This window comes from Syngnathus scovelli, chromosome 3 (genome assembly GCF_024217435.2).
Source record: "Syngnathus scovelli strain Florida chromosome 3, RoL_Ssco_1.2, whole genome shotgun sequence".
Taxonomy (NCBI): domain Eukaryota; kingdom Metazoa; phylum Chordata; class Actinopteri; order Syngnathiformes; family Syngnathidae; genus Syngnathus; species Syngnathus scovelli.
In genome coordinates this window covers 39,914-64,755 of record NC_090849.1, presented here as the reverse complement: position 1 = coordinate 64,755, position 24,842 = coordinate 39,914, and the positions used below count along the sequence as shown (strand labels likewise).

Here is a 24,842-nt window from a genome sequence, read left to right as displayed (position 1 = left end):
AAGTTACATTTTTTTATATTTAGTGTCAACTTATTTATTTTGAACCATTTTGTAATAGCGTACAACTCAGCATTCACACTTGCAATGAGGGAATTAAAATCATCGTGGGTGGCAATGAGGTTGGTATCATCCGCAAATAACAAAGGGAGAAAATTTGAACAAGACATGGAAAAATCATTTATGTACACCAAAAATAATAGAGGACCCAATATTGAGCCCTGCGGGACCCCAAATAGTATTTTAGATCTGTTGGAAGAACAACCATTTAAATATACATATTGTTCTCTGTTGGCAAGATAGTTTGTGAACCATTTCAGGGCAGAATCCTTCACTCCATATCTCTCTATCTTAGCGATAAGGATCTTATGGTCGACAGTATCAAATGCTTTAGTTAGATCTAGAAAGACACCAAGAGCGAATTTCTTATTGTCAAGAGCTGTTGAGATATGATTGACAAGCTGAAGCAGTGCATGCTCAGTGGAAAACTTTTTGCGGAAACCATATTGATGCTTGTAAAGACTATTATTTGTTTCTAGGTGCTTTGCCAATCTTGAATAAACCAATTTTTCTAGAATCTTGGAGAAGCATGGAAGAATGGATATAGGCCGAAAATTACCATATTCATTTGTCTCGCCAGCTTTGAAAATAGGAAGGACTTTAGCAATTTTTAGTTCTTGGGGTACAATGCCAAATTTTAAAGATAAGGAGAAAATGTGTGTTATTGGGATTATTATTGAATGGATGATTCTCTTAATAAGTAAGCTTCTGATCTCATCATGGCCAGGGGCCGAGTTTTTCAAGCTCATGACAATGCTGTAAACTTCCTCAACACTAGGAGGGTCAAGAATGGAGAGTGAAGGAAACTGTCCTTTAATTAGGCAACAGGGGCTTGTATCAGAAGTTGAGAAGCTAGATGCCAAGGTAGCGCCGACATTTACGAAGAAATCATTGAAACCATTAGAAATGTCTATTGGGTTTGAATGGGCTCCATTTTTCCCCAGCATCTCATTTGGGGTAGATGTTTTAGATTTTTTGCGATGTAATAAATGGTTGATAAGATTCCATGTTGTTTTGATGTCACCAGAGGCTTGAGTAAATTTATCAGCATAGTAAGTTTGTTTGGTTGTCCTTAGTAATACTGTAAATTTATTTTTATATTTCTTGTATGTTTCTATATTTATAGGAGTGGGATTTGCAATAGATTTTCTATAAAGTTTATTTTTTTTACGTGAAGATTTTTTTTAGTTCATCCGTTATCCATGGTTTCCCTTTGGAGTTATTTTTACGATTAGAGATTAAAGGAAATGAGGACTCTAATGCATTTGTGAGTATTGTTAAAAAGGAGTGATAGGCTTTGTTGACTAGGGTTGCAGTATGCATCCACTAGATGGTGCTGTGCTAAAGGGGATGTCAACACAGTCAATGAGGTAAAGTCCAGCTCCTTTTCTGTATAAAAGTGACATGGTTTTGCTTCTTACTTGGTCCAGCAACCCCACTCATTTTTTATGATCATAAACTTCCTTTAGTTTAAAAGAAAGAAGCAAGAGTGCGTTGATGCGTAAAGTGTTGATTAGCTTCTTAGCATTGGTGTTTATGTGCTGCGGTGAGGGGGGGGCGGTTCACTGTGACTGCCTCCCGACAGGCTTACCTGTATGTCAATCAAGCGATGGGATGAAAGTGATACATTTGGCTTCTTACTTGATCAAGCAACCCCACTCATTTTTGCTGGTCATAAACTTTATTTTGTTTAAAAGAAAGAAGCGAGTGCATGCGTTGATGCGTAATGCGTTCATTAGCTTCTTAGCTTTGGTGTCTATGTGCTGTGGTGAGGGGGGGGGGGTCACTGTGATTGCCTCCTGATAGGTTTACCTGTATGTCAATCAAGCGATGGGATAAAAGTGATATGGTCTGGCTTTTTACTTGGTCCAGAAACCTCACTCATTTTTGCTGGTCATATTTTGTTTAAAAGAAAGAAGCGAGTGTGTGCGTTGATGCGTAATGCGTTCATTAGCTTCTTAGCTTTGGTGTCTATGTGCTACGGTGAAAGGGTATGGGGGTGGTTCACTGTATGCCTCATTTCACTGTGAATGCCTCCCGATAGGCTTACCCGTATGTCAATCAAGCGATGGGATTAAAGTGATCCTGTTTGGCTCCTTACTTGGTCCAGCAACCCCACTCATTTTTGCTGGTCGTAAACTTTATTTTGTTTAAAAGAAAGAAGCGAGTGCGTGTGTTGATGCGTAATGTGTTGATTAGCTTCTAAGCTTTGGTGTCCATGTGCTGCAGAGGGGGAGGGTTTCATTGTATGCGCAGCCGTTTTTAAGTGAGCCTTATAGTGCGGGAAATACGGTAACATATTTATATTCAACGTACAAATGTTTGTATATCAAATTGTGTCTTGTTCTCAAACATCTACTTTAATGATCTTTTTTTTTCTTAGTATTCAACCCACCTTCACCTGGCTGAAGATTGTATGAACCGCTACCAGGGAATGGTTGACAAACTCTGCCGTGTGGAACAGGTTATTAAAAAAAACAACAACAACAATCACTAGTACCGTGTGCAATGATGAACGTGAACTTTGATCAGCGGTGGGTTGAGTGGCCGTAAATTGTGCGCAAGAGAATCTAAGTCAAACTCATTTTTCTCACGGGCCGCGTCATAATCAAAGTTTCCCTCGGAGGGCCATTATGATTGTCAACGTCTTCTATATTCAGTATAGGCTACCAAAAAAAACCTGATGAATAACTAGTTTTGAAATCCAAGAGTAATAAAAACAGTTCAAATATTTTAAAAAGACAAATGATAATGAAAATAGCTAGCAACATGTATTTTTTTTCAAAAGTAAAGACAATTTGTAATTTTAGTAATGATACAAAGTCGATGCAAAATTTGTCTCGCGGGCCACATAAAATAATGTGGCGGGCCGCATCTGGACCCCGGGACTTGAGTTTGATACGTATGATCTAAGCTAAAAGTCGGTGTGGTTCTTTTTTCTATCTAGTCAAACCAGTGATGTACTTTTCTAAAAAGATCATACAAATGTATGGTAACTTGGTTACAAGCACCCCTCTGAGTACAACCATACCTACACTGAGCCCTGTTATGAAAACAGGTTTTACACATCTGGAGCAAATTACTGACCTCTTGACCCTTTTCTTCCATTCTGAAAGGACCTTGCAATGGGCACTGATGCAGAGGGTGAGAAGATAAAAGATCCCATGAGGCTTATTGTACCAATCTTACTGGACACCAATGTCAGTGTCTGTGACAAGATTCGGATCATTCTGCTTTACATCTTCCTCAAGAATGGTCAGATGTGTACTTAATCTTTTTTCTTTTTATAATGTCATACCATACTGCATAATCAGAATCTGAGACATGCTTCACCCAATTAAATGCACATTTTATAATTTTTAAATTGGTTATTTTGTATACATTTTTACTATTATTCTGTCATTGCCATAATCAATAAACAGTCAAGTCAAGTTTATTTGTATAGCCCTACAACAATTGACAATTATTCTCAAAGCATCCCCTGATCTTAAGCTCCCAAAAGGGCAAGGAAAAACTAAAAAAAAACCTACCAAGGGAAAAATGAGAAACCTTGGCAAGGGACCACAGATAGAAGGATCCTCCTTTCAGGATCACCAGGCTGCAATGGATGCAGAGAGGGCACATACATGAATATGAATAATATGAAAATCAATGAAAAAGTGGATGTCAAAGTCAAAGCGAAGAGCTGCCGGAGGCGCCCTCGATTGTCCTGGCAGTGGAGGAGGGTAAGCTGCAGTTCCCTCATCCTGAATTGGTCCACTAGAATCCAGATAGCCGCTGTCAGCTTGGGTGTCACCTAACCACGTCCCCAGCCGGGGAGGGGTGGGGGGTGGAGGGAGGGGGGATAGGGAGCGAAAACAAACTCCAGCCGAATCGGCCACTACATGTTAATTAAAGGCCATATCATAGAAATGTGTCTTTAAACGTGTCTTAAATGTTTTTACTGAGGTAGCAGTTCTAATATCCATTGGTAGGGCATTCCAAAGCTCTAGAGCCCAAATAGAAAATGCTCTAGAACCTGCAGACATTTTCTTGGCCCTCGGTGTCACTAAAAGACTAGCGTTTTGCGAACGAAGGTTACAAGATGGAACATAAGGAACAACTAGGTCAACGAGATATGAAGGCGCTAAGCCATGCAATGATTTATTGGTTAATAGAAGAACCTTGAAGTCACATCTTAAATGGACCAGGAACCAATGTAAGTTGGCTAATATTGGGGTAATGTGATCAAATTCTCTTGTCCGTGAGAGCAGCCTTGCAGCAGCATTTTGTACTAACTGTAGACTTTTGATGCTGGACTTAGGAAGACCAGAGAATAATGCATTACAGCAGTCCAGGTGCGACGTGATAAACGCATGTATAATAGTTTCCGCATCACCGGTCGAGAGGATCGGACCAATCTTAGCAATATTACGAAAGTGAAAAAACGCAATTCTGGTTATACTCTGTTAGAGATTTGCTCACTCCAACTTATTTTGCAAGAACCACACGGGAGACAAGCAAGTTCTTTTAGACACCTGCAGGTGGAGAGTTCACTCGCTACAGGAATGAAGTCTGGAGACTCTCCCAACTGCAAGGACATATTTATTAAGAGAAAGAGTGGAGGTAAGAGTAGACTGAATAGGAAGCCCTTGTGCTCTAGTCAAACCATATCAGGGGATGTTTTACGACCTTGTGTAGGATGAGACAAGGTAGGTTATTTATTACCGGTTGCATTCCAACATAATCATACGATAAGGATAATTTAAAAAACCCTAACATACTCTTAATGTGCGTTTGAAAGGAGAGCATTTGGTCAAATATTACCCCGAGATTAGTTACAGTATCGCTCTGAGTGATAGTACGGTTATCTATAGTTATAGTGGTTTCCTTAAAAGAGTGTTGATAACGAGCTGTACCCATTATCAACATCTCAGTTTTATCTGGGTTAAGACAGAGGAAGTTGAGATACATCCATTGCTTGATCTCCGCAAGGCACGCCTAAAGATTACAACAGTCCCGCGGATCTGTCATCGATAACGGCATATATAATTGGGTGTCATCCGCATAACATTGAAAACTAATATTGTATTTACGTATTATGTCCCCAAGCGGAATCATATAACATTTAAATAGACTTGGTCCGAGTACCGATCCCTGTGGGACACTATACGTAACATTATAGAGCTCAGAAGACGTATTGCCATGGACCACTCGGTGCATCCTGTCTGATAGATAGGAATAGAACCAGCCTAGTGCTGACCCTGAAATACCAACACAACTTTTAAGACGCTCTAATAAAATATCTAATATCTACAGTGTTGAAAGCAGCACTAAGATCGAGTAGTAACAATACTGATGAAGTGAAGTCTTTCAAGATGGCGGCGCGTGCACACGCAGCGGCCACTCTCTGTCCCGTCAGTACGGTGATTTGTTGGTCTAATGAGTGTTCGTCCGACAGTCTTATGTGTTCGTCTCGTCGTGCTTTATCGTGCTACAAGTACAGCAGGCAGGTTCTGCTCGACATCGGCAGAAGTGGGTTTTGCGGCGTTCTAGACTTTGAAGCGTCGACATTAAAGGCGCTCGGACTGCTACGTCCTGAAACGTCGCCGACCTCACCCGCTATTCCTCCCCCGGTTGGGAGCCGTCGGAAACGGTGTGCGAGGAGGCAGAAGAGGGGCAAGCGCGGAGGCGTCCGGGCCAGGCTGGCGGCCAACCCAGCGCGCCCGGCGGTGCCCTCCATTCTTCTGGCGAATGTTCGATCGCTGGACAACAAAATGGATTACGTTCGCCTGCTGAGGTCTACGAACCGGACGGTGCGGAACTGCTGTGTGCTCGTGTTCACTGAGACCTGGTTGAGTGACAACATTCCGGACTCTGCCGTGCATCTGGAGCGGCTAGCGTGCTATCGGGCGGACCGTGCCATTGTACGAGGGGGAAAGTCGCGAGGAGATGGAATATGTGTCTACATCCGAGAAGAATGGTGCCGGGACTCTGTGGTGGTATGTAAGCACTGCTCGCCGCTTGTGGAGTTTGTGATCATTAAGTGTGATCGGTTTTTATCTGCCGAGGGAATTTACCGCGATTCTGCTAGTCGCGGTATACATCCCGCCTTCCAACATCGAAGGCGACAGGATCGCGGCGCTTGGTGAACTGTACCAGGCTGTCAGTGAACAGCAAACGGCGCACCCTGACGGTTTCACCATCTTCGCTGGAGACTTCAATCATGCCAACCTGAAGTCTGTTTTCCCGAGGCTTCACCAGCATGTTACTTTTCCGACACGTGGAGACAGCTTCCTGGACCTAGTCTACTCGGCGCAAAAGGGAGCTTTCAAAGCCACCCCCATCTGGGGCTTTCTGACCATCTCACCCTTTTGCTTTTGCCCGCATACAGACAATTGGTAAAGGCATCCAGGCCGGTTCGGAGGCGGGTTCGGGTGTGGCCTGAGGGTGCCTCCGATGCACTTCGTGACTGCTTCGACACCACTGACTGGGACTTGTTTAAGCAGGCAGCCACCTACAACGATTGGACGGACATAGAGGAGTATACTGACTCTGTTACCTCTTACATCACGAAGTGCATCGATGATGTGACTTGCTCGAAATCCGTCGTCACTCGCGCGAACTGGAAGCCGTGGCTGACGGGGGCTGTCCTCAGACTGTTGAGGGCCAGGGACAAGGCTTTCAGAGCGGGGGATGAGGCTGGCTTGAGGACAGCGAGGGCCGACCTATCCCGAGGCATCAAAGAAGTGAAGGCGTTCTCGTGCAAGGTCTCCACCCACTTCAAGGACAGCAAGGACGCACGTAGCCTTTGGCGGGGCATTCAGACCATCACGGACCACAAGCCCGCGCCGAGGAGCTGTGAGGGCGACGTCCGTCTGCTGAACGATCTGAACCGCTTCTTTGCTCGCTTCGACGCCCAGAACAGCACTTGCCCGCTGAAGACCACTCCCCCCCTACACGAGCAGCCCCTGCGCCTCTCTGCCGACGGTGTGAGGAGGGCGCTTGCCGCTATTGACACCCGTAAGGCGGCGGGCCCTGACAACATCCCGGGTCGAGCGCTGGGGAGCTGTCGGGTGTCTTCACGGACATCTTTAACGTTTCCCTGCAGCAGGCCATCGTCCCCTCGTGTTTCAAGGTTGCCACCATCGTTCCTGTGCCGAAGAAACCTGCAGCGTCCTGCTTCAATGACTACCGCCCCGTGGCACTGACGCCCATCATCATGAAGTGCTTTGAGCGGCTTGTCATGGAGCACATCAAGTCCGTTCTCCCCCCACCATTGACCCTTTCCAGTTTGCGTACCGTGCCAAGCGGTCCTCTGAGGATGCCATCTGCTCTGCCCTCCACTCGGCCCTCACCCACCTGGAGAGAAAGGACTCATATGTGAGGTTGCTGTTTGTGGACTTCAGCTCTGCCTTCAACACCATTGTGTCGCAGCGACTCATCTGCAAACTCGACGAGCTGGGCCTCAGTACCTCCCTGCAACTGGCTACTGGACTTCCTCTGTCAGAGGCCTCAGGTGGTGCGTGTTGGCGACAAAATCTCCGGCAGCATCACGCTGAGCACGGGGGCCCCCCAGGGCTGCGTGCTCAGTCCATTGCTCTTCACCCTGCTGACGCATGACTGCACTGCGACCTACAGCGACAACCGCATAGTGAAGTTTGCTGACGACACGACTCTGGTGGGTCTCATCACGAAGGGCGACAAGACTCGGTACAGGTCGGAAGTTGACCTTCTGACCACGTGGTTCAGGGACAACAACCTCCTGCTGAACGTCAATAAGACCAAGGAAATCGTCATTGACTTCCGGAAGGGTCACACAACACACCTGCCGCTGATCATCGACGGTGCTGTGGTGGAGAGGGTGAGCTGCACCAAGTTCCTGGGGGTGCACATCAGTGAGGACCTCTCCTGGTCCGCAAACACCTCGTCACTGCCAAAGAAAGCTCAGCGCCGCCTGTACTTCCTGCGGAAGCTCAGGCGTGCATGTGCTCCTCAGGCAGTCCTGTCTACATTCTACCGTGGCACCATTGAGAGCGTCCTCACCAGTTGCATCGCTGTCTGGTGTGGTAACTGCACTGAACAGAACTTGAAGGCCCTGCAGCACATAGTGAATACGGCTGGTAAGATTATTGGTGCTTCGCTGAACTCGCTACCCCCTTCTGCGTAGCGTGCGGCACTGTTGCGCTATTTTCGGGAATGTCTGCTGTACGCGCACTTGCTTCTTTTTTTCTGCTCCTCTTATTTATTTATTTATTTATTGTTGTGTTATTTATTCATTATTTATTCAGCACGCTTTTGTTATACTTGTTTACTTGTTTGTCTGTTGTGAGCCATGTCTTGTCACCGTGGGATAGGGGGGAACGAAATTTCGGTTTCTTTGTGTGTCTTTGGCATGTGGAAAAATTGACAATAAAGCTGACTTTGACTTTGACTTTGAATCCATAGCTATGAGGAGATCATTAGTCACTTTAGCAAGTGCTGTCTCAGTGGAATTATTAGCTCTAAAACTAGACTGAAAAGATTCATATCGATTATTGGCGACCATGTAATCAATAAGCCTCTGCGCTACTACTTTTTCAAGAAGTTTTGCTATGAATGGGAGGTTTGAAACTGGCCTATAATTACTGAGACAGTCTGGGTCAAGATTTGGTCGCTTAAGTAACGGTTTAATGATAGCGGTTTTAAAGGCTGTTGGCACTATCCCAGAGGAGACAGACAGATTAATTATATTTATGACGGACGGTCCAAAAATTTGAAATAATTCTTTAAATAATTTGGCTGGAAGCGGATCAAGTAAACATGTTGTTTGTTTAGCCGCAGTAACCAAATGTGTAAGCCTTTCAAGGGACACGCTTTTAAAATTTGAGAGGGTTATTGCATGATCGTCAGCGCCGGTAATCGGCGGTCTCGACTGAGCGATTGGAATGGTCATCTTGATCTCATCTCTAATGGATTCAATCTTTCGAGCGAAAAATTTCATGAACTCGTCAGCTGAGTGGAAGGAGCTATCGGGGGTCGGCTGGCGTAGTATTAGCTTTGCCACTGTATCAAATAGGTATTTAGGATTGTTTTTATTGAGATTAATGACTTGCGAAAAATGATGAGTTTTTGCTAAGATAAGCGCATCTTTATAATTCAGGAGGCTGTCACGCCATGCCTGATGGAAAACCTCAAGTTTGGTTAAACGCCATTTGCGCTCATGCTTTCTACATAATAGCTTAAGCGTACGTGTTTCATCTGTGAACCACGGAGTAGGCAATCTACGGCGAGATTTCAGACGTAGCGGCACCACATAGTCGATGGCATTTAACAATGTCGCATTTGTAAGATTATCAATAGAGCCGACATATGCGGGAAATATGGCAGTTGCCGGCGACAGTAACTCGGATAGCGCAGTTGCAGTCATGGAGTTAATATTACGGCTGCTATAATTCTGATTGCTCTCTTGTCTTTGACAAAGAACTAAAATTTCAAATTTGATTAAGTAATGATCAGACAAAACAGTAGTGTATGGCAGTACTGATATATATGAGGTTGCCAGTCCTCGGGATAATACCAGATCTAAGGTATTTCCATTCCTATGCGTTGCTGCCTGTACGACTTGCGTAAAACCAAACGTATCAGTTAAAGTCTGAAACGCCGAAGTAAGTGGCTCTGACGGTAAATTCATGTGGATATTGAAATCGCCCATGATTATTATATTATCCTTATTTGTCACTAGATCAGCCACGAATTCTGAAAATTCATCCAGAAAGCCAGAGTAAGCCCCGGGTGGACGGTAAATAACAGCAAGATAAAATGACGGTGAAGCGTTGGATCGGACAGTGAGAACTTAAAATGTTTTAAATACGTTAATTGAACGAGGCCTAAATCTAAGATCGGAATTTGAGACGAGGGCGACACCCTCACCCTTTTATCAAGGACGCGCCGCATGCGAGCTCACAAAATTTGGAGGCGAGGCCTCATTAAGCGGCAGCAGTTCATTAGGTTTTAACCAGGTCTAACAGCCCAGGTTATCCAGGTTAAACAGCCCAAAAGATTAGAGACTTACTTTCTTTGTAAGTAAGCTAACACAAATTCAGCGCCGCTATTTTTGTATTCATATACTATCCAAAGTTTGGACCTCTTTTGTGATACTTAATAATTTCCAGGATTTCTCCCACCACACACACCTTACTATAATTGTGAATGTTTACACATGTTTACAATGTTTGTTTATATCTCAACTGTGCATGTGTGTGCATGTGTGTGCATGTGTGTGTATGTGTGCGTATATGTTTCAGGTGTGACAGAAGAAAACCTATGTAAGTTGCTTCAGCATGCCAGCATCCCACCAGAGGACAGTGACATAATTTCCAACATGGCACACATGGGTGTGCCTATCATCTCTGAGGTATCCTGTGTTCTAAAATCATCTTTTAAGTATGAAACAGGCAATCTTGATGTATTTTACACCTGATATCCTAAACACCTGAAACAGGCATAGTTGAATTTGGGAACAATGTGTGCTTGAAATCTCTGCATTCTTCTAACAGGAAGTAGATGGAAAGCAGAGACACATCCAGGGTTGGCTTAGCATCTGTCTCACTGGAGAGATAAACACAATAAGAATACTTCTATAATGCAAACCCCAGTTCCAAGTTGGGATGTTGTATAAAATGCAAACATAAAAAGATTACTATGATTTTCAAGTGGGCTGACATCTTGGAAGGTCACCCAGCAAAGGCCATGATCCTGTCTAGAATGCGGAATCTATCTCACCCAGATAGTTTCCACTAAAATCCGTTTCAGCAAATAGGTGTAGATTCTCGAACCACTCATCTGTCCGACATCTGCAAATGTGTTGGACAACGCCTCAGAGCACTGCAGAAGCTGGCCAACAAGCTTGATGCAGAGCCAATGTCTACAAGACCCAGGGTCCGGAGCTTCATGGAGTACTCCTGCCTCACCTGGATGTATGCCACTCAGACTGCTCTCAGGCAGCTTGACACCATCCAGAAAAAGGCCTTAAAAATCATTGGAGTGGATAAGGACCTCACCCTACAGCAGTATGCGATCAGCAACCTGAGCCACTGAAGAGTGGTTGCGACTGAAACTGTAAGCTGCACACCCTCAGCTGCCCAGTGGAGGTCAACGTTCTACTACCCCTACCCCACATCCCAGGTCGCATTAGCCAGAGGACACTACCAAGCAACACCTTGGAAATCCCTAAGCCAAACACCAAATTACTCAGTAGTAGCTTTCTCCACTCAGCAATTATGATATGGAACAGCCTTCCCTCTGCGATTGTTGGAGACATAACATAATGCTGAACAAACACTTCCTCAGTATAGGACTGTAGTAATCCTTTAAGCCTCAAGGACATAATTAATGTTAAAACTGTTTTGGGGGGGCAAAAATTCTCACGTTTTACTAAAGTGCCAACAGCAGAAGAGGAAGGTTGAAGAATGATCAAAAAACCATTAGGACTATTCCATAGCTTCACAGGTAATTGGAAACACGTGAGCGTCATGACTAAGTGCAAACAAGGATGTTGTGAGGTTCACTACTTAGTGAACAAATGTGTGACAAATATGTCCAACAGATTAAGAACAAGGTATCCCAACATATAATTCCTAGGAATTTTTTAGATTTAATTGCCTGTGGTTCATAATTTTAATAATTTGGAGAAATATTTGCTTGTAAGTGGCAAGGTCACTTACAAATTGTTTTCGGGAATTACGGATAAGGCGTCAAAATAGAGCATGGATTATTTTTAACAAAAAGTGACAGCAGCATCTGTGATGGTATGTGGGGGTATTCGTGTCCATGGCATGGGTAATTTGCGCATCTGTGAAGACATCAATAAAGTTAAGTTAAAGTCCCAATGATCGTCACACACACATCTGGGTGTGGTGAAATTTGTCCTCTGCATTTAACCCATCCCCGTGTGATTTTGATCCATCCCCTGGGGGAGAGGGGAGCAGTGAGCAGCAGCAGTGAGCAGCAGCAGTGCCGCGCTCGGGAATCATTTGGTGATCTAACCCCCCAATTCCATCCCTTCATGCTGAGTGCTCACTGCTATTTGCAAATAATGTGCTGTTGGGTTCTTCAAGCTGTGATCTTCAACTCCTACTAGAGAGGGTCGCAGCCAGGTGTGATGATCAGCACCTCCAAATCTAAGACCGTCGTCCTCAGTCGGAAAAGGGCAGAGAAATGCCCTTTCTTGGTCAGTGATGAGATCCTGCCCCAAGTGGAAGAGGTACCAGGGTCTTGTTCAAGAGTGAGGGCAGGATGCAGTGAGAGATCGACATGCGGATCAGTGCAGAGTCTGCCGTGATGCAGACTATGTATACGTGGTAGTGAAGAGAGAGCTGAGCCGGAAGGTCAGCTATGTTTCTATCCTACAACTATGCATCATGAGCTGTGGGCCGTGATCGAAACAAGATCCCGGACACAAGCGGCCAACATGTGGTTACTCCGCATGGTGTCCAGGCTTTTCCTTGGAGATACTAGGGTGAGAAGCTTAGTCATCCAGGAGTGACTCAGAGCCGAGACACTGCTCCGCCGCGTTGAGAGGAGCCAGATGAGGTTGCTCAAGCATTTGATTAGGATGCCTCCTTGGGGTGAGGTATTCTGGGCATGTCCCACTAGAAGGAGGCCCCGGAGATGACCCAGGACACGCTGGAGGGATTGTGTCTCTTGGCTGGCCTTGGAGCAGCTTAGGATCCCCGGGATGAGCTAGACAAGAGGGAAAATTGGGCTTCCCTCCACGCAACCCGACTCCAGATAACCAGTAGAAAATGAATGAATGGATGGATGGATGGATGGATGGGTTCGTAGTAATCATCATAAAAAAATCTAATGATTCCATTGCAGGCCACTTCCAAGAAAACCAAAAAGCCTGATCGTAAGGAGCGAATCAGTGAGCATACCTACCAACTCTCAAGATGGACTCCTCTCATCAAGGATCTCATTGAGGTGGGTCGTTTAGTGCAATATGATTTTGTTCTTAAAATGGATAAGTGATATTGAGAACTACCAGAGTTGACAATTCACCAAATTTTGGCAGTCTGTCCTTTGCCATTGGCTTGGACAACCGACTTCATCGTTAGTCTGTAATTATTTATAAAGTAATACAGATGAATAAAGTTTTTTTAAACACACACAACGTTTGTGACGAAATAAAACTATGTGGTACAACAATAGCATTGTGGTTTGTGGAACTGAGAGGCATAATCAGCTTCCTTTATCAGATGGGACTGACACAAAATAAGGAGCAGCAGACTTGGAGAATTGGGAGCAAGGAAGTCGGAGTCTCTTGTGAGTGGACTGAAATGTTAACACCGTGTCAACAACAGTTACAAAAGTAATGCAGTTTAGCAACTTACATCTTATAGTTTTATAATATTATTACAGTTACTAATCAATCAATCAATCAATCAATCAATACTTTTAATTGTCAAGTTTGAGCATGCCAATCAAGGAATTTGACTCCGGTAGATCTCGGCCTCTGTATAACATTTATGCAGCTAACAACATTCAGGACGACGTGCAAAAATTGTCAATTATTCTCAAACATCCCCTGATCTTAAACTCCCAGAATGGCAAGGAAAAACGCAAAACTCCTACTAGGGGAATGAGAAACATTGAGAAGAGACCACAGATGGGAGGATCCCTCTTTCAGGATGACCAGGCTGCGATGGATGCAGAAAGGACACATAGTACACATGATACGGACAATCCAAAGGTAAAGCATCGAGAGCAGGAAGTTATTGCACAGTAATGTCTCTGAGACTCTATGAGTCGTGTGAATTCATCAGAGCGACAGCCTGGGGGGAGAAGCTGTGTCTGTGTCTGCTGGTTTTGGCGTACAGCGCTCTCTCAAGCCGTCCGGAGGGAGTAGTTCGAACAGACTGCGACCTGGGTGAGAAGGGTCCATAGAGATGTTACTTGCACGTTTCCTGGTCCTGGACAGGTACAAGTCCTGGATAAATGGTTGGTCCCGATTATCTTTTCTGCAGTCCTGATTGTCCGTTGCAGTCTGTGCTTGTCTTGTTTGGTGGCCGATCCAAACCAGACAATGATGGAGGTGCAGAGGATAGACTGGATGATGGCAGTATAGAAAGTCTTCAGCAGCTCCTGTGGCAGGTTGAACTTCCTGAGCTGTCTCAGAAAGTACAGCCTTTGCTGGGCCTTCTTCCGGACAGAGTCTATGTGGCTGGTCCATTTCAGGTCCCGAGAGATTGTGAAATCCCAGGAACTTGAAGGTTCCTGTGGAGAAAATAGCATTACTGTGGATAGTGAGGGGTGGAAGTGGTGAAGGATCTCTCCTGAAGTCCACTGTCATCTCCACCGTCTTGAGCGAGTTCAGCTCCAGGTGGTTTTGGCTGCATCAGTGGACCAGCCGCTCCACCTCCTGTCTGTACGCAGTCTCGTCACCATCCCGGATCAGTCCGATGAGAGTGGTGTCATCTGCATACTTCAGGAGCTTCACAAAAGAGTCACCTGAGGAGCAATCATTAGTGTAGAGAGAGAAGAGCAGTGGAGAGAGGATGCGCCCCTGGGGGGCGCCAGTATTGGTGGTCCGGTGTCGGCTGTGATGGTCCCCAGCCTCACATGCTGTCTCCTGTTGGTCAGGAAGCTGGTGATCCACTGACAGGTGGAGGAAGGCACCGCAAGCTGGATGAGCTTCTGGTGGACGTTGTCAGGAGCGATGGTATTGAACGCCAAGCTGAAGTCCACAAACAGGATCCTGGCGTACGTCCCTGGGGTGTCCAGGTGGTGCAGGATGTAATCCAGTCCCATGTTCACCGCATCATCCACCGACCTGTTTGCCCGGTAGGCAAACTGCAGGGGGTCAAGCAGGGGGCCCGTGATGTCCTTCAGGTGGTTCAACACTAACCTCTCAAAGGATTTCATGACGACAGATGTCAGGGCGACAGGTCTATAGTCATTCAAACCTGTGATGGCGGGCTTCTTGGCCACCGGTACGATGATGGAGCTCTTGAAGCACGAGGGCACCTCACACAGCTCCAGGAAAAGGTTGACGATCTGTGCAAAGGTGGGCACCAGTTGTTGAGCACAGACTTTCAGGCAGGAGGGTGACACGCCATCTGGGCCTGGAGCCCTCCTAACTTTTTGTCTCCGGAATATCTGACACACCTCCTCCTCGCGAATCCAAAGTGCAGGTGCGGCTTCTGTAAGAGAGAGAGTAGGTGATAACGATGATGGAGGTGTGGACAGGGGGGTTGTGGGGGGAGGTGTGTATGGTGTTAATGTCGATTGTGATGCAGGAGGTCCTGTTGTGCGGGTGACCGTTCAAACCTGCAGTAAAACCTGTTTAGCTGGTTTGCGGTTTGTTGGTTTCTTGTGGCCTGTGATGCTCTGCAGAACATTCCAAACTGTTGAGGGATCAGGATTGGCAGAGAGGTGTCTCTCCAGGCTCTCCCCATAACACCTCTTGGCTTTCCTGATCTCTCGGTTGAGTGTGTTCCTGGTCTGCCTGAACAGGTCCCGGTCCCCACTCCTGTAGGCCTCCTCCTTGGCTTTGCGCAGCATACTGAGGTTTGTTGTTGTTGTATGCGCCAAAGGTCTTAGTCTGCACACACAAGTCCTCACAAAAGCTGATGTATGAGGTCACAGTAGCGGTGAGTTCATGCAGGTCTAAAGTTGCAGCTTAAAAACAAACACTCGGTGCAGTCAAAGCAGGCTTGGAGGTCCTGCTTTGAATCCACTGTCCACTTCCTCACCACAGGCTTAGAAGTTTTTAATTTCTGCCTATAGGTTGGGTTCAGATGAACTAGACAGTGGTCTGAGAGTCCTAAAGCTGCACAGGGCACAGAGCGGTATGCATCCTTTATTACGGTGTAGCAGTGGTCTAGAGTCTGTGTCCCTCTGGTGGGACACGTTATTTGCTGTCTGTATTTGGGGAGGTCGTGTGCGAGGTTCGCCCTGTTAAAATCACCCAAAACCATGATTATTGAGTTTGGTGGTATTTTCTCCATATCTGTTACCTGATGAGCCATCAGCTGCGTGGCTTCGATCGCACGTGCGTGTAGTGGAATGTAAACGGCCGCCATTAAGCTCGAGGAGAACTCACGTGGTGAATAAAACGGCCGGCAGTTTATGAAAAGTGTTTCTAGGAGAGGCCTGCAAGACTCTTTCAACACCGTGACATCAGTACACCAACGTTCATTAATATAGAAACATAGACCACCTCCCTTTGCTTTTCCTGAGAGCTCCATGCTGCGATCAGCGCGGACTAGCCTAAATCCAGGCAGCTGCACGGCATGGTCGGGGACGAGTTCGGAAAGCCACGATTCAGTAAAGCACAGGGCAGCGGATCAGCTAATGTCCGGGTTCCATGGGATGAGAAGCAGCAGTTCGTCCATCTTGTTCGCCAGGGAGCGGACATTCGCCAGATGAACTGATGGTAGGGGAGAACGGAACCCTCTCTGCCTCAGCTTCACGAGGGCCCTGGCGCGCTTTCCACGCCGTCGTCTTCGGCATGCTAGCTTGTAGAGCGCCCCCGTGCCAGCTAAACATCAGTCTGGGTCAGAGAAAACTGGAGAGAAAGTACCAGGAGAAGAATGTCCGATGTTCAACAGTTCTTCTCTGGTAAAAGTGATCCAGGATGGGCAGCAGAAGACACAGAAAACACAAAATAAGACAAAGTAGCAGAGAGCGAGTCACCGAGGTGGCCATCCGCGGCGCCATGCTGAAGTTAAAACTACTAAGTCTGGTAATGTGTTACACATTTTGGCACAGTTACCGAGTCTCGCAACATGTTAAAATTCCTGGCACAAGTTTAAGCAATTTATAATGATTTTATCAGATGAATTTCTTACTTTGATAATCACGAGGAGCACTTCTTAGTTACCTGAACTGGTCAAGCAACTTTGCAGGATATTCCCCCCTATATTTTGCTTTTTCCAGAGGCTTTATTACCATTCACACTACTAAAATCACTGTCATGGTTTAGTTGTCATTGTTTGCGACACCAATCAATGTTTTAAAATTCAAAATGCAAGCAAGAACAAACCTAAGTAAAATGTAGCAAATAAATTGTAAAGAAACGTGTCAATTTAATTCAGTTCAGATTTACAAGTGCAACGAAAAGTCAAAGTCTGTGTTTTAAATTATTTTTTTTGTAACTGCAACATTATCAATTGCAGTATATCTTAAATGGTGATCATTCAGATTGGCTGAAAAAGTTAGTTAAGTTAAAGTCCCAATGATCATCACACACACATCTGGGTGTGGTGAAATTTGCCCTCTGCATTTAACCCAACCCCGTGTGATTTTGATCCATCCCCTGGGGAGAGGGGAGCAGTGAGCAGCAGCGGTGCCGCGCTCGGGTATCATTTGGTGATCTAACCCCCCAATTCCAACCCTTGATGCTGAGTGCCAAGTAGGGAGGCAATGGATCCCATTTTTATAGTCAAGTCAAGTCAAGTTTATTTGTATAGCCCTAAATCACAGTCTCAAAGGGCTTCACATAGCCAAAAATTGACAATTAATCTCAAAGCATCCCCTGATCTTAAGCTCCCAAAAGGGCAAGGAAAAACTCAAAACCCCTGCCAGGGGAAAATGAGAAACCTTGAGAAGGGACCACAGATGGAAGGATCCCCCTTTCAGGATCACCAGGTTGTAATGGATGCAGAGAGGGCACAAGTAATACATATTAAGAAAATCAATGAAGAAATGGATGTCGGAGGTGCCCTCCATTGTCCTGGCAGTGTCTTCAAGGAGGTTGAGCTGCAGTTTCTTCATCTTGAATTGGTCGCCGAGAATCCAGCTAGCCGCTATCAGCTTTTGCGCCACCTAACCCCCTCCCCAGCCAGGGAGAGGGTGGGCAGAGAGAACAAAACAAACTCCGGCTGAATCGGCCACTACAAGTTAGTTAAAGGCCATCTCATAGAAATGTGTCTTCAAACGTGTCTTAAATGTTTCTACTGAGGTAGTAGTTCTAATATCCATTGGTAGGGCATTCCAAAGCTCTGGAGCCCGAATAGAAAATGCTCTAGAACCTGCAGACATTTTCTTGGCCCTCGGTGTAACTAAAAGACTAGCGTTTTGCGAACAAAGGTTACGAGACGGAACATAAGCAACGACTAGATCGACGAGATATGAAGGCGCTAAGCCATGCAGTGATTTATAGGTTAGTAGAAGAACCTTGAAGTCACATCTTAAATGGACCGGGAGCCAATGTAAGTTGGCTAATATTGGGGTAATGTGATCAAATTTTCTTGACCGTGAGAGCAGCCTCGCAGCGGCATTTTGTACTAACTGTAGAGTTTTGATACTGGACTTAGGAAGACCAAAGAATAATACATTACAGTAGTCCAGGCGCGACGTGATGAACGCATGTATAATAGTTTCCGCATCCCCGGTCGAGAGGATCGGACGAATCTTAGCAATATTACGAAGGTGAAAAAACGCAATCAAGGTTATATTCTTAATGTGTTTTTGAAAGGAGAGCGTTTGGTCAAATATTAGTTACAGTATCACTCTGAGTGATAGTACGGTTATCTATAGTTATAGTGGTTTCTTTAAATAAGTGTTGATAACGAGTAGGACCAATTATCAACATCTCAGTTTTATCTGGGTTAAGACGAAGGAAGTTGAGAGACATCCATTGCTTGATCTCCGCAAGGCACGCCTCGAGATTACAACAGTCCCGCGGATCTGTCATCGATAACGGCATATATAATTGGGTGTCATCCGCGTAGCATTGAAAACTAATATTATATTTACGTATTATGTCCCCAAGCGGAATCATATAAATATTAAATATAATAGTCTTTGGTATGACACAGCCGGGGTTTGAACCCACAACCTTCCAGTCTCGGGGCGGACACTCTACCACTAGGCCACTGAGCTGGAAGGGAGTAGAATGCCAAACTGCCTCTGAGCGGAGTGGAAGACGTGCGCTGTTCGACTACGTCATTGTTAGGTTCAAAGTGCTAACTGAATATCTGAATAAGAGAAAAGGGTCAGCAGACAAAAAACAAGTGAGGCAGAATATTGAGTCTTTTCTCGCGAGGAGTGCAATCAGACTTACAGCAATCCGACTACACTAAAAATCTGTTTTACACTCCTCGCTCTTTTTATTTGGAATGCCCTACCCACAGTGTGAGACGATTAGCCCTTAAGGGGGGGGGGGAAAGAGATTGTGGCTTCGTCTCGTAAGAAACAAAAAGTAACGCACAAAGTGTTGCGTGCAGATATGGCTATATCAGCAAAACAGTTTAAGCGATATTCTGAGAGATAAAAAGAGAAAGTGACGTTCTTTAAGGAAGATCAGAAGGTTCGTGACGCATTGTTTGACGTGTTGTTTTCACGATCTGTTCTGGTGGACGCTGAGCTGTCAGCAGCATCTTGTTTGACACAACCGTCATCTCGCCCCTGACCCAGCCGTAATCCTTCTGTTCTGTTGTACAAGATAAGAATAAGCAAGGCAAAGCAGCAAGCATACTGAACAGTAATATTGTGAATAAGTACTCATTAGAGAACGCATGATAACATATATATACAATTTTTCTAACAGTCATGCTATGGAAACTCCAGTTAGACAAACGACTTTATGCCCCATAAAATTTGTTCATACTTTCATTCTAATCTGTCTGTCAGTCTATCTGTCCGTCCGTTTTGTTTGACAAAACTGTTATTTGTGTGTAAATTAATTTGAGTATGTATGTATGAGTATTTTATTTATGGTTCACTGTCTGGCAGGTATTAGCAGTATGTCAGCTGAACAGCCATTATTGGTAGTTTAAGTATGAGTTAGAAGAAAATCTGTCAAAGTCAGGACATTTACCTTGTGTTCCAACAGGATGCCATTGAGGATAAACTTGACATCAAGCAATACCCATACATTTCGCAGAGACAGGCATCAGCGAAACACAATGCTCCATCAAGGTTAGTATATCACAATATTATATATTTTATATCCGGTTGATAGTAGTGCAATTGAACAAATATCCATACATCTATCTTCTTAATTGCTTTTGTCCTCACGAGGGTTGTGGGCGTGCTGGAGCCTATCCCAGCTGACAGCAGTAGGTAACCCGGATCTGGTTGCTAGCTAATAGCAACAAATATCTAATACATTATTAGTGTGACCAAACAGCAGCTCAGAGTACCCACCCTTCTTGGGGTCCCTGGAGGAAGTGCTGGAGAGCGCTCCTTCTGGGGACTCTATCGTTCTACTGGGTGACTTCAATGCTCACGTGGGCAATGACAGTGAGACCTGGAAGGGCGTGATTGGGAGGAACGGCCCCCCTGATCTGAACCCGAGCGGTGTTCTATTGTTGGACTTCTGTGCTCGACACGGATTTTCAATAATGAACACCATGTTCAAACATAAGGGTGTCCATGTGTGCACTTGGCACCAGGACACCCTAGGCCGCGGTTCGATGATCGACTTTGTAGTCGTGTCATCGGATTTGCGGCCGCATGTTTTGGACACTCGGGTGAAGAGAGGGGCGGAGCTGTCAACTGATCACCACCTGGTGGTGGGTTGGCTCCGATGGTGGGGGAAGATGCCGGTCCGACCTGGCAGACCCAAACGCTCTGTGAGGGTCTGCTGGGAACGTCTGGCAGAATCTCCTGTCAGGAAGAGCTTCAACTCCCACCTCCGGCAGAGCTTTTCCCACGTCCCGGGGGAGGCGGGGGACATTGAGTCTGAGTGGACCATGTTCCGCGCCTCCATTGTTGAGGCGGCCCACCGGAGCTGTGGCCGTAAGGTCGTTGGTGCCTGTCGTGGCGGCAATCCCCGAACCCGCTGGTGGACACCGGCGGTAAGGGATGCCGTCAAGCTGAAGAAGGAGTCCTATCGGGCCGTTTTGGCCTGCGGGACTCCGGAGGCAGCTGACAGGTACCGGATGGCCAAGCGGAACGCGGCTTCGGCGGTTGCTGAGGCAAAAACCCGGGCGTGGGAGGAGTTCGGTGAGGCCATGGAGAATGACTTTCGGACGGCTTCGAGGAAATTCTGGTCCACCATCCGGCGTCTCAGGAGGGGGAAGCAGTGCAACGTCAACACTGTTTACAGTGGGGATGGCGTGCTGCTGACCTCGACTCGGGCCGTCGTGAGTCGGTGGGGAGAATACTTCGAAGACCTCCTCAATTCCACCTACACGCCTTCCATTGAGGAAGCAGGGCCTGGAGACTCTGAGGAAGTTTCTCCAATCTCTGGGGTTGAAGTCACTGAGGTAGTTAAAAAACTCCTCGGTGGCAAGGCCCCGGGGGTGGATGAGATCCGCCCAGAGTTCTTAAAGGCTCTGGATGTTGTGGGGATGTCATGGCTGACACGCCTCTACAACGTTGCGTGGACATCGGGGACAGTGCCTCTGGATTGGCAGACTGGGGTGGTGGCTCCCCTCTTTAAGAAGGGGGACCGGAGGGTGTGTTCCAATTACAGGGGAATCACACTCCTCAGCCTCCCTGGTAAGGTCTATTCAGGGGTGCTGGAGAGGAGGGTCCGTCGGGAGGTCGAACCTCGGATTCAGGAGGAGCAGTGTGGCTTTCGTCCTGGCCGTGGAACAGTGGACCAGCTCTACACCCTCGGCAGGATCCTCGAGGGTGCATGGGAGTTCGCCCAACCAGTCCACATGTGTTTTGTAGACTTGGAGAAGGCGTTCGACCGTGTCCCTCGGGAGGTTCTGTGGAGGGTGCTTCGGGAGTACGGGGTGCCGAGCCAACTGATAAGGGCGGTTCGGTCCCTGTATCACCGATGCCAGAGTCTGGTCCGCATTTCCGGCAGTAAGTCGGATTCGTTCCCAGTGAGGGTTGGACTCCGCCAAGGCTGCCCTTTGTCACCGATTCTGTTCATAATTTTTATGGACAGAATTTCTAGGCGCAGCCGAGGCGTTGAGGGGGTCCGGTTTGGGGACCTCAGCATAGCGTCTCTGCTTTTTGCAGATGACGTGGTGCTGTTGGCTTCTTCAGGCCGTGATCTTCAGCTCTCGCTGGAACGGTTCGCAGCCGAGTGTGAAGCGGTCGGGATGAGGGTCAGCACCTCCAAATCCGAGTCCATGGTCCTCGATCGGAAAAGGGTGGAATGCCCTCTCCGGATCGGGGATGAGATCCTGCCCCAAGTGGAGGAGTTCAAGTATCTTGGAGTCTTGTTCACGAGTGAAGGGAGGATGGAGCGTGAGATCGACAGGCGGATCGGTGCAGCGTCGGCAGTAATGCGGACCCTGTACCGGTCCGTTGTGGTGAAGAGAGAGCTGAGCCAAAAGGCAAAGCTCTCAATTTACCGGTCGATTTACGCTCCTACCCTCACCTATGGTCACGAGCTATGGGTCGTGACCGAAAGAACGAGATCTCGGATACAAGCGGCCGAAATGAGTTTTCTCCGCAGGATGTCCGGGCTCTCCCTTAGAGATAGGGTGAGAAGCTCGGTCATCCGGGAGAGACTCGGAGTAGAGTCGCTACTCCTCCACGTTGAGAGGAGCCAGATGAGGTGGCTCGGGCATCTTATCAGGATGCCTCCTGGACGCCTCCCTGGGGAGGTGTTCCGGGCATGTCCCACCGGTAGGAGACCCCGGGGACGACCCAGGACGCGCTGGAGAGACTATGTCTCTCAGCTGGCCTGGGAACGCCTTGGGATCCCCCGGGATGAGCTGGATGAAGTGGCTGGGGAGAGGGAAGTCTGGGAGTCCCTCCTAAAGCTGCTGCCCCCGCGACCCGACCCCGGATAAGCGGAAGAAGATGGATGGATGGATGGATTATTAGTGTGAAGGTGAAGATAACTATTGTTATTCCTGTCCTTTATTAGTGTGAAGGTGAAGACCTTTGCACTATTGTTATTCCTGTCCTTTATTATTATTAGTGTGAAGGTGAAGACCTTCACACCATTGTTATTGCTGTCCTTTATTATTAGTGTGAAGGTGAAGACCTTCACACTATTGTTATTCCTGTCCTTTATTATTATTAGTGTGAAGGTGAAGACCTTCACACTATTGTTATTAATGTCCTTTATTAGTGTGAAGGTGAAGACCTTCACACTATTGTTATTGCTGTCCTTTATTATTGTGTGAAGGCGAAGGCCTTCACGCATTGTTATTGTGTGAAGGCGAAGGCCTTCACACATTGTTATTCTACTTTATTGTGTGAAGGCGATGGCCTTCACACATATGTTATTCTACTCCATTCACTTTATTATTAGTGTGAAGGTGAAGACCTTCACACTATTGTTATTGCTGTCCTTTATTAGTGCGAAGGTGAAGACCTTCACACTATTGTTATTGCTGTCTTTTATTATTATTAGTGTGAAGGTGAAGACCTTCACACTATTGTTATTGATGTCCTTTATTATTATTAGTGTGAAAGTGAAGACTCTTTTCCTATTTATCTTTATCATCATTTATTTCCCTTTTTATTTTTCTTATCATTTTTCCCATTTATCTTCATCATCATTCATTTCCCTTTATAGTTTTTCCATTTATCATTTTCCCCATTTATCTTTATCATCATTTATTTCCCTTTTTAGTTTTCCTGTTTATCATTTTGCCCATTTATCTTTAGCATTATTTATTTCCCTTTTTAGTTTTCCCGTTTACCATTTTCCCATTCATTTTATTTGTCATTATTTCCCATCATTTATTTCCCTTTTTATTTTTCCCACTTATCATTTTTCCCATTTATTTTATTCATCATTTATCATCATTTATTTCCCTTTTTATTTTTCCCACTTATCATTTTTCCCATTTATTTTATCATCATTTATCATTATTTATTTCCCTTTTTATTTTTCCCAATTATTTTCCCATTTATTTCATTTATCATCATTTATCATCATTTATTTCCCTTTTTATTTTACCTGCTTATCATTTTAACACTCATCATTTTACCCATTTATTTTATTCAGCATCATTTATCATCATTGATTTTTTTTTCATTTTTCCTTTCTTTCATTTCGGAAAAAGTAGAATAACAATAGTGCGAAGGCCTTCACACATTGTTATTCTACTTTATTATTGTGTGAAGGCGAAGGCCTTCACCCATTGTTATTCTACTTTATTGTGTGAAGGCCTTCGCCTTCACACATTGTTATTGTGTGAAGGCGAAGGCCTTCACACATTGTTATTCTACTTTATTATTGTGTGAAGGCGATGGCCTTCACACATATGTTATTCTACACCATTCTCTATTATTGTGTGAAGGCGATGGCCTTCACGCATATGTTATTCTACATCATTCTCCATTATTGTGTGAAGGCGATGGCCTTCACACATATGTTATTCTACACCATTCTCTATTATTGTGTGAAGGCGATGGCCTTCACACATATGTTATTCTACACCATTCTCTATTATTATTGTTAGAGATTTGCTCACTCCAACTTATTTTGCAAGAACCACACGGGAGACAAGTAAGTCCATTTAGACACCTGCAGGTGGAGAGTCCATTTGTCGCTGTGCGTGCAGCGATGTTCGAATGGAGGTCTGGACTCTCCCTCCTGCAAGGGCATATTTATTAGGAGGAACAGAGTGGGGGTGAGAGTGGACAGGTTTGGTGAACCCCCGGCCTCTGGTAAGATCAGAGCAGGGGGTGTTTTACGATGTTGTGGGAAACAGAACAACTTTGATTGCTTCCTCTGCAGCTGGTCAGTCAAGCAGAGGAAGCAACCACTCTATTTTACTGCGTTGTGAGAGCAAGACAAGATTGGTTAATCATTATAGTCTACATTCCAACATAATCCTATGATAAAGATAACCTGGAAAACCCTAACATCTCCCTCCTGTTTTATCATATGATTGTCACCCCAAACAACAAAGACAAGTAAAACAAACATATATACATGTATAATGAAGAAA

The 24,842-nt window shown here is 45.7% G+C and overlaps 1 protein-coding gene across 7 annotated transcripts in view; it reads left to right on the top strand.

Annotated features, from left to right (window-relative positions):
- The window catches only part of LOC125994536 (syntaxin-binding protein 1-like), a 114,454-nt gene that overhangs the window by 57,360 nt on the left and 32,252 nt on the right, over positions 1-24,842 (top strand). For all 7 annotated transcript variants that reach the window (XM_049763880.2, XM_049763879.2, XM_049763878.2 and 4 more), the window contains 5 exons: positions 2,441-2,521; positions 3,174-3,312; positions 10,323-10,432; positions 12,898-12,999; positions 19,856-19,941. In XM_049763880.2, coding sequence (XP_049619837.2) covers positions 2,441-2,521; positions 3,174-3,312; positions 10,323-10,432; positions 12,898-12,999; positions 19,856-19,941 — 518 coding nt within the window. The remainder of the gene's footprint in view (positions 1-2,440; positions 2,522-3,173; positions 3,313-10,322; positions 10,433-12,897; positions 13,000-19,855; positions 19,942-24,842) is intronic.